The sequence below is a fragment of the Anopheles gambiae genome, chromosome 2, assembly GCF_943734735.2.
Source record: "Anopheles gambiae chromosome 2, idAnoGambNW_F1_1, whole genome shotgun sequence".
Classification (NCBI taxonomy): Eukaryota; Metazoa; Arthropoda; class Insecta; order Diptera; family Culicidae; genus Anopheles; species Anopheles gambiae.
In genome coordinates, this window is record NC_064601.1 from 84,645,194 (window position 1) to 84,654,948 (window position 9,755).

General features: G+C 42.8%; 2 protein-coding genes and 1 non-coding gene across 3 annotated transcripts; 1 reads left to right on the plus strand and 2 right to left on the minus strand.

Moving 5' to 3' along the window:
• The first annotated feature begins 6,699 nt into the window (after positions 1–6,699).
• LOC1276145 (cuticle protein AMP1A) lies at positions 6,700–8,024 on the plus strand. Its single transcript, XM_315455.4, has 2 exons — positions 6,700–6,807; positions 7,439–8,024. Exons 1-2 carry the CDS (start codon positions 6,793–6,795, stop codon positions 7,865–7,867), a joined length of 444 nt encoding a protein of 147 aa, XP_315455.3. The 5' UTR covers positions 6,700–6,792; the 3' UTR covers positions 7,868–8,024.
• Positions 8,025–8,147: 123 nt separating this feature from the next.
• Positions 8,148–8,219, minus strand: Trnap-cgg (transfer RNA proline (anticodon CGG)). Its single transcript has one exon. It is a non-coding gene; the product is annotated as a tRNA-Pro (tRNA).
• Positions 8,220–8,733: 514 nt separating this feature from the next.
• LOC1276146 (cuticle protein CP14.6) lies at positions 8,734–9,496 on the minus strand. The gene has a single exon (XM_315456.4). The coding sequence runs from the start codon at positions 9,400–9,402 to the stop codon at positions 8,962–8,964; it is 441 nt and encodes a 146-aa protein (XP_315456.3). The 5' UTR covers positions 9,403–9,496; the 3' UTR covers positions 8,734–8,961.
• Between the last annotated feature and the right edge of the window lie 259 nt (positions 9,497–9,755).

Below are 9,755 nucleotides of genomic sequence, written 5' to 3' on the forward strand. Positions count from 1 at the left end.
TAGTCGGAGGAGTGGAGTGGAGAGATAGACAGACAGACCGACCGACAGTCAACGAAAAACGAAACACATGGGACGGACCCGGGCTGTATTCATCAGCCTGGCCGCCTGCGGGTGGATGACGAATGACGCAGGATTGGAGGCTGCCGGTCGCCAATACGCAACGCCGAAAGAGAGGCTTTCGCTCGTTCGATCAGCAGCTCCCGCCCTCGTAGGACGTCATCAGAAGAAACACACAAAAAAGCGAAAGTGAAAAGTTTCTTCTGCTCAAAATGTGAACGAGTTCGACGTTTTGGGGCAGCCTGGATGAGTGGGTTACAATGGTGGGCACGTTTAGAGGAAATTGTAATCAATTTAAAGCGAGGAGGGCTGGGTGTTCGCAAGTTTGGCTCGGTGGGTGGGTGCTGCCAGTTGATCGTTTAAAACGATGCTGCCGGCGGTGGGCGGCTCATGTGTGTGTGTATGTGTGAGCAGACAAGAACAGAGGTACTAATCTGTCGAAAGGCGGGAGTGAAAAACTTTCACAAACCCCCGTGAGGATTAGTGAGCGTGAATGTGTGGACAGCCGCATCGACAAGCCCAAGCCTGTCGATGCACTGTTCCAGAAGGATGAGCTTTTTCTGCAACAACACAACTTACCAACGTGACTCTTTATTTGTACCGAACGAAAAGATTTGTGCATAATTAGGCACTCTGGACTTGGCTTAATGTGCACGCAAAACACTCACCTGCGCAAGCTGCTGGCGTGCAAAATATGGTCCTGTCAGTCGGGTTTATCTAAACCACCTTCTGCAAAACCGTTTCACAACAAACCAACTAAAAAAACCAACGTTGAAGCCGAGACCAAAACGTGACCTTGACCGAAATAGGCGCAGCTTTTTCGTATCCAAACGTGGTCCATTCGTCCAAGCGGTCATGGTTTACTGTTTTCAAGCGATTATAGCATTTCTTCAACCGATTGTGTGCAAATTATGATAGTGGCCACCCACAAAAACGCCAGCTTAGTGAATGATCGCAGATCTCTATCGGACCACTTTTGCGTCAACGAAAGATTGCTGGTGCAGCCTAGTGACGGTATGGTGTCTACTTAATTTGTGCTCCGGATTTGGTCAATGGTGGTGATTACATTTTAATCTTTATTTAACTTAATTAATAACAGTGCAGAGAGAATAAACGCGTTTGATTGCTTTATCAGGTTTTGTTGATGATGGAAATGGATGTAATTATCAATTTGCACGACTTTCAAATTAATAAAGCAATGTTATGTTTTGAATGGTTTAAAAATAACGAACACAATGGTTAGCTACCTATGTCAAGATATGCCTTTTGCTTGATCAGTTTACAATTTGGGAATGCTTAATTGTACGTGGAGGAGAAGATAGGTAAAAACGTACACATTTAAGAAAATATCGATAAAATATCGAAAATATAAATTAAATATCGAATAATTTAATGTAAAAATCGATAAATATATCAATACAGTACAGTGACTTTTTCATTTTCATTTTTCATTTTTCAGTATTCATTTTACTGAATTTTTTACACTCATTTTGCTTAAAAACATGTGTTGCAATTTTTAAGTTTGTATCAAACTTAAAAGATTTGTAAAACATAGTTGTTTTATAGCAATGGAGTCCTTTCCTTTTTAAGTTCGTAGGCTAAAACTTCAGGCTGTCAGCTGTTTGCATTGTATAGCAGTTTTCGAGCAGCTATCTAAGAGGGTATATTAGGTGAGGTGTATGAATTTAGAAGGCTGATTTTTATCGCTTCTGCTTCTGAATTGAAGACTTTTAGAGTGTTTTGTGTATTCGTCAAGCCTCCAGAAAGCCTGTTTGAGCAAAAGATGTCAGCCGTACTGTCAAAAAGGGATGTTCAAATTTGGTTATAAAAAAACATGCTGCGAGACCACCTGGACTACATACACTTTGTTTCTGGATTCCATCACCAGATATCTTTAATGCATCTTAGGATAAATGTAAACACCACCTTATTTTGGCATTTTTCGAGCAGGTACTCGAATCTAATCTTAGCTTTGAGGCTAGAATAATCTAGGCTGAAAATCGCAGGCTTGTTTTGTGTGCGGTTTTGTATGGAGTTTTTACATGATTTCAGCTTCCAACTGTCAAACTCCATATAAAACAGCTGACTAGAATCTCGAAGGGTCCCTGTTATAAAGGATAAAGTGAACACCCGTCGAAAACGTTTGAAATTTGGAAAGGTTTACTATATTTCAACATTACTCCAAATTAAAAAATTAAGTAAATTTTAGGAAAATTACTCCTCCGGAAGTCAGCGGCCCCAGCATGCTTGATGGACTTGTTAATAGGTCAAGCCATGTTTTCCATTGAAGATTAAACTTTTTGATATTTGTAATCCCATAGAATCTCTCATGTATTTCTGAACGATGTCATATCAATGCCTCTTCTTTTTGTTGATTAAAGTTGTCCGAATCGTGACAAGATCGTGCAGTGCCTCATCAGTGTTAAACGAATAATACCATAACGCATGGCTGCAAAGTTGTGCCGGTGTGCCGTTTCTCGCAGATTGCAATGTTTTCGATTGTTGAAGGGAACTGAAGTCTTCCGACTACCCTTACTTAAGGTATTTGATGGCATCTGTTGATCACCAATTTATATAAGAAGTAAAAAAATGAAGTCCATCTTTTTCTACGACAGAGTGTCCGTCTTTCCCATTTGTGTGTAAGGATGCTTACAAGTATTTTTATTGCTTTCATTGCCATGCTTCCACCAGTCTTTTGCTCAACAAGCATGACAACTCGTTCTCTTAGTAATACTGCCGAAAATATAAACAATGCTTGTTTGAAGATGCGTACGATTGAAGATTTGTTTATTCATGAATTTGAGGCAATTTTGCATACATCACACCATTTAAAAATGTTCTCAAATGAATTGCCATACCTTCAGTTTAGATGCTAAATTGTTGAGTTAGATGTGTCTATCTTTCCCGCAGTGCCCGTCAATCTTCCCATACTTATCCTTGAATATATTGCTATGTTCTTGCTCTGTTTCCGAGGCATGACAAATCTGTACAAAGCTCTCAAACCTAAATTGCGTTAAATTTTAACTTCATTCTGTGAAATAGATAGCGTACATTATTAATGTATAACCGCCTTACTTTTTCTACTGCCTCCTAAAGCCCTTTAAACACATATTTGCTCTCTTGTATGCTTCGTTTTTACTCCAAATGAATGTATGTAAACATATTTTAGCTCCAAATTGACTATAACTCCAGGTTGCAATTTAATATTCAATTTCTACCCACAACAAACCGCCGCAAAGCAATGGTCTGTGGACGGAAACTGGCTATACCATTTTGCTAAGCAACACGAGCAAACGAGAAGCGAGTGATAGGACAAGGCATAAATAACATATGACCCATGCCCATACATCCTTTGCCGAAGGGGGTGTAAAGCTTCGCGAAAACGCAGCACAAACCGCACACGGACTTGCATTCCCGCTTGCAGGCAGCCGGTGCGGGCAGCATCAGAAGGGAGGTTTGTAAGTTCAATGTAACGCCGTGGTCTCCCTGGTTGACCCCGTGCACACTCCAGGTGTCGGCGGGCGGCTTCCTTCCTTCGCTAGCTGCAGAATGTCGCGTGCAGTGAGGTGAAAGTTGCGATAAATCAATGCGTCGTTGTCGCTGGAAATTGCCACTGACCCGTAACCGGGCGGTAGAACTTGGCTGGGGTGTTGTTGCTGCTTAACCAGTGCAATGAAGCATTTAAAGAGGATAAAAGCAATTTGCTTATTATTATTTAATGTATTACATTACAGTGAGTTTAATACAGATGGCACGGTGTATTTTTGTTGTTGGTATGTTTACTCTCCTTCGAACGCAAACTTGAAATGCTTTATCAAAATGCCATGACACCGTTTCGTGCATGAGAAAAAAGGAATCGATTCCATTTCGGAGACTGCGAGCAGTAGGACGGCTGGAAAAGCCTTATCGGTGGCTCGAAATCGGGCCAAATTTATCATCCCATCCTTTATCGGGTGCATCCATCGTAACAGTGACCGATTTACCGCAAGTCAATGGTGGCACACAACCATCTCCCGCTTGTTTGAGGGTATTATGTTTGTTTGTGCATTGAATGCGAGTGCAAACGCAAAGCACGCCCGGTTCGTTCTTCGCGTCTGCCCGGGCCAGATATATGAAACGTCATGTTTATTTATCGGAATAATTTATAATAATCTCTAAATCAGCTTCTCGCGGCCCGCACTCTTGCAAACTATCCATATCGCTTCCCGGTCTATCTGACTAAACTGGTCTATTTGTGTTGCGCCAGTGACAATGATTGTGCCTCTGCTGGTCGCGCCGGTTGAGGTTAGGTTTCACCGATGCCGTAAGGAAATGGTTTCCCAGTCTGGTTTTTTTGCAGTCACATTTCCTTCCTGCAAAGCTTTCGAACCGGGGTGTGCGATTAACGATCCCTCTCATTCCGTCTTCTCTTTCTCATTTAAGAGGTAAACCGTCATTCGAGTAAATTATGATACGATCAATCGCATGCTACCCCCTTGTTCTGCCACAGTCTCGTCGGTCAAACGAAACTTTGCATTCGATTCCGCCACAGAATGATGATGGAGTTGAATAGTTTGGTGATATTTGCGACTAAAGCGAATCATCGCACAAGGTCGTTCGATGGGTGGATCATCAGTTTGGCAGAGAAAATCTAGTTTTACATTTACATAATTATGCGTATCGATCCATCAGCTGGTGGGAGTGTTCGGTTTAATAATGTTGCAAATTTTGCACCGACGGAACAAAAATTGGATGATTTTATGGCTTCTTGTTTTTTTGGGGGGAGAGTGATCAACATCAACCAGGAAGTGGCTTGTGCAATGTTGATGATACTAGAGTTTGATGATAAAAATAGCGGATTAGTTAATGGAATACGCACCTGGGCATAAATTAAAAGAGCCATGTTGTGAATGAGATGATGGCTAAACCAACGTGTATTGATGTTTATTATAATATGTTTAGAAAAAATGATGATGGTTTTTATTTATTTTTCACATTCTTTCTGATTGCCTTTGGTTACATCTTAAGGTAAAATCCATCCAACTCTTAAAATAAAACTTTTTTTCGCAAAATATATCACACCGCCTCGAAGTAACTCAATCCTTTAACGAATATGATAATAATTCTAATATATTGTCCGCTTTTCCTTCATATAATGGAATTCTTGCCCGGGATAAGGCTAAAAACACAGGAATCAAATGTCCTGAGAACAAATCGGTCGATACTAAATGTGTTGAAAATACGGCCGAAGCAATAATAATGTGAATCTAAATAAAAATAAAGTAATGGAGTTCTTTTTAGTACAATAAATATATGCATTCTTGTTGGGTACAAATTCTCAGAGAAAATTCTTGATGTACAATTGTAGGCAAATCGTGTAAGTATTTTTTCTTTCTATACTTAACAATAAAATTTACGATAAATCTCAAACACAAATAAAGTTTCAAAATACCACACATTTATTTATGTTTGAGGCAATTCTGTACGACCTACATAAACTTTTTATTTGATACTAACGGTTGTAAGCAATGTCTGCTAAAGAGAAAATTAAACAATTTTAATTTATTACGCTGGTATCAGTGTCCTACGCAATTTTGTTTTACAAAACTTATTTAATTCCTGATATGTTTTAATGAATATAAAGAGTCACTTTCATTTTCGATGTATCAATTAATGATAAACTATCATAAGCTTTTTTGTGCCATTTTTGCACGTGTATGAATTTTTAAAGTTTAATTAATTTTCGTGTTTTTTGCCTAGAATGAGAACTTCAACAATGGATATTTTTTGTCACCTAAGACATTCATTTCTTATCAGCTAACGATGCATTTCAACATTCTGCATCGTTCAAATTCACCATTTAAAATAATCGACAGTGGGAAAAGAAGTTCCACCGCACAGCAACATCTACCATAGCATAGTTTCCTCGCTCGTGACCACCGCTGGTCACGGTCAACAGGTGTGAGCCTTTTTGGGACCGCAAGCAAGCCGAATGTGCAACCTGTTCCATAACCCGTGCCAAATGCCAAACACGGACGAAAGTGGAGGTGACATCTTCTAGCGATGAACCGAGCAAAGCATGCCACCTAGGATAATATTCAAATCAGCCCACCCCGTGGTACGATGGTAACCGTACAAAACTAGTCCAGACTAACGAATGGAGTACACGGGGAAGAGGTAGCAGCAGAGTTGTCTGTTTCGCTGTTATCTAGCAATGGGCTGGCAAACCTTGAAATAGGTGCAAAACAGTCCCGGCCGCTGAAGATGCCGCTGAAATCGATTTTTTTGGAATAATTTAACGCTGGACAGGTTAGTAGACAACCGAAAAACAGGCTGAAGTCATATCAAAACATTACAAACCGGTGACAGATCGAAGGTTTTTTTTGTTTCTGCTTTACCTGCTCTGCTACAGTGCGAAATTTAAACTTCTGCACGCGGTAAGGCGATCGATGTGTTGTGTCATCTTCACTTCTAGGATGGTAAGCGAGAGGTTTCGCGACAGTACGCTGGCAGGAGAAGCAGGATAGCAACAAGTTTGAATATTTCCAAGCATCCTTGCATCAGATCATTCGTTTAGAGGACGAAACCAGGCAGATTCGACTATTGGGGGCTGTGTTTTTGAGGTTGTGAGGTCTATGGAAACAAAACGTTTTCTGATTATATAAAGCGCATCCAATCGTACCGTTAACGTATCAGTTGGTTTTGAGACACTCTCAGCACAGGTCGTATAGAACCGTGAAAAGTAAACACAGCAAAATGTTCCGAAAATTGGTGAGTGGCTGAGCCAAAGTGGCAGTAGTTTGTAGTTTCCAAGTGATGTTCTTGTTAGAACAATAGCATAGAGTAGTGCCCTGGAGGGAAGAAAGAGGTTTAAGGGAATCGCATACCGTAATACCAGGACGTCCGACAGGGGTACTGATTTTGTGATGAAGTAATTCGCATTTTTTCTCGCCACTGCTGCCGCTCAATTCGCTAAAGAAAATGCGACTAACTTCCTCGCAAAAGCTGACCGCAATAATCGGCGGAGTAGCGGGCAAGTGTGTGGACTAAGGCGAACATCAGCAGCGAAGTCATTCCATGGGGAGCACAGTAGTTACCGGTTTTAGACGCAGTGGAATACTTAGTACATTGTGTACTAAAACAGGCTGATAGCAAAAACGTGTGATGTTATACTTTCATCTCGATCAGTTTCCCTTGAGCATGAACTAAATATTACATAGTACTAAACAGTACATTGTACTAAAAAGATTGTACTAAAATCTCAAAAATATTTCAACTGTACAACAAAATTACGACTAGCGTGAAACTAGCAGTTCTTTGTACATACAGTTATTAATACTTTATAGTACACTTAAAAAAACCTTATTTCATCATCTTTTCCCCCTGTTGCTATTATTTGCAGATTGTTGCATCTCTTGTGGTGTCGCTCGTCGTCGCCCTTCCTCAGCGGCCTCAGGCCCGCAGCGCTGGCGGCGGTGGTGATGATGCCGGAGCGGAAACCCTTGCCCAGGACACGGTGATCAATGCGGACGGTTCGTACACGTACAACTACGAAACGAGCAACGGCATCAGTGCGTCCCAGGCCAGCAACGACGGTACGAACGCCAACGGTAACTTCGCCTTCACCGCTCCGGACGGCCAGCGGTACGAGATTGTGTACATTGCCGACGAGAACGGCTTCCAGCCGCAGGGAGCCCATCTGCCAACCGAGCCGCCAGCACCCGAGCATGTGATCAAGATGCTGGAGGAAATGCGTGCCAACCCACCAGAGGGCGCTGATCTGGAGTCGCTCGATGCTACCCTGAACCGACTGCGCGCTACCCTCGGTTAGGAAGCATCATTCGCCAGTAGGTTAGAAGAGGAATGAAGCTGTACAGTGCTAGATAAAGAGAGCGTACGCAATGATCGTACGCTTGGATTTATTTTTTTTATTAAAACAATGTGAAATATATAAAAGCCTCGCCATTTTGCTCGGACTACAAAAATAACTCATAGTTCTTTTAGTTGGGATAAACATATTTGAAAGAAAATTACATCAATGTAAAATCAGCAGTCAAGTCAGTACTCAGTAAAAAGTGACAAATCTGCTAGTTATTTGTCGTTTCGTCAACGGGCTCGTCCGGGAATTGAACCCGGGACCTCTCGCACCCGAAGCGAGAATCATACCCCTAGACCAACGAGCCACATGTCTAATAGAAAGTTGCGCTCGATTTAAAATCACGTTCAACACAACCAATGCACTAACCACCAATACTTTCACTTCGTAACAGCGTGAAAGTAGCCGATCAGTCCAAGAGAGCTCTCAGTATCCCTTTCCACTGTTTGCACCGTATGTCTCTTGAAGTGGCCAATTGCTCTTCTCCTTCTGAGAAAGCTATTTTTAGTAAAATAAAAGTGGTGGGATCAATCGAAATGCTTTCACTAGAGGTGAGGGTCTTTCATGTTGCTTGTAGCTGCATTGGTTTGTGCGACACTCTGGTGCTGCCATGATCTGGCCATATGAAGCTTTTAAAAGCATTGCGTATAAGCTTTTGACGAATGCGTACTATAAGATTGTGTATTTATCAAGGTGAATTTAACAAATGAAGCCCTTCTAAAGTATTCCCAAAGGAAAATAACAATCAAAGTTTTCTAAACTTTGATCGTCGACGAAGTAATATGATTTTAGCAAGATCCTAAGAATGAAAAGGCGACTACTTCTTTACTATTATTTTACACCGGTTTTATTTCATTTCCGATTCGATAACAAACAGTTCAACAACGAAATTCAATTTTTCTACTTAAGCCTATTGCGTGGTGAAATGGTGATCCAATGATTCATGGCTGTCCTGTCCTGTCTTCTTGGCACAGGACCTTCAATGATGAATGATGAATGTTGGCTAATGACGTCCAAAACGGTTCCAAGTTTCCAATCCCAGCAGCCACTTAGTGCTGTCGCAGCCGAGCGAGGGTGGCATCGAGCGCCTCCAGACTGAAGTCCTTCTGGTCCTTGGGCGGGTTGGCGCGGATCTGCTCGAGCGTCTTGAACACGTGCTCGGGCGTCGGCGGCGGCGTCGGCAGATGGTCACCCTGCGGCTGGAATCCGTTCTCGTCGGCCACGTACACCACGCGGTACAGCACACCATCGGGACCGGTGTACGAGAAGGCACCGTTGGCGTTGTGCGCTCCGAGACCTTCCTCGTGGGCGGCGATACCGTTGCTCGTCTCGTAGCTCCAGTTGTAGTGTCCATCGTCCTTCAGCACATTCTCGTACGCCACGATCTGGGCGTGTGCGTCCGGGTTTTGCTGGTGCGAGTAGGCCCGATCGAGCGGACCGGCGGCAACGGTGGCCACGAGCAGGGCAGCAGCGAACACGAAGCGGAACATGGCTGGGCGTTTGGGCGGTTGTTTTAGTTTCTTGCGAGACTCGCGCTAATGAATTGACGACGACGGCTGATTAGCTGCAACTGATGCTGACAACTGATCCAGTTCCCTAATTTATACCGACTTCCAAAAATTTGCATCGTGCACCATCGTGACACGCCCCGAGACAGGACCGATCGCTCGCCCAGCCCGCCGACGCCGGTCGTGGGTTCACGTGGTACGCGCTGTGGGCAAGTGTGTGTTTTTTCGGGTCGGCTGTACCCAGGGCCAAGGTCAAGAGTAACCTTATTTTCTCGCCGCCGCCGAGTGGTGGGTACTTTTTTTCTGGGTGGCAACAGCACGCAATCGCGGGCGCT

Excerpts from the sequence above, each read along its gene's own strand:
- LOC1276146 (XM_315456.4), bottom strand. The coding sequence starts at position 9,402 with ATGTTCCGCTTCGTGTTCGCTGCTGCCCTGCTCGTGGCCACCGTTGCC.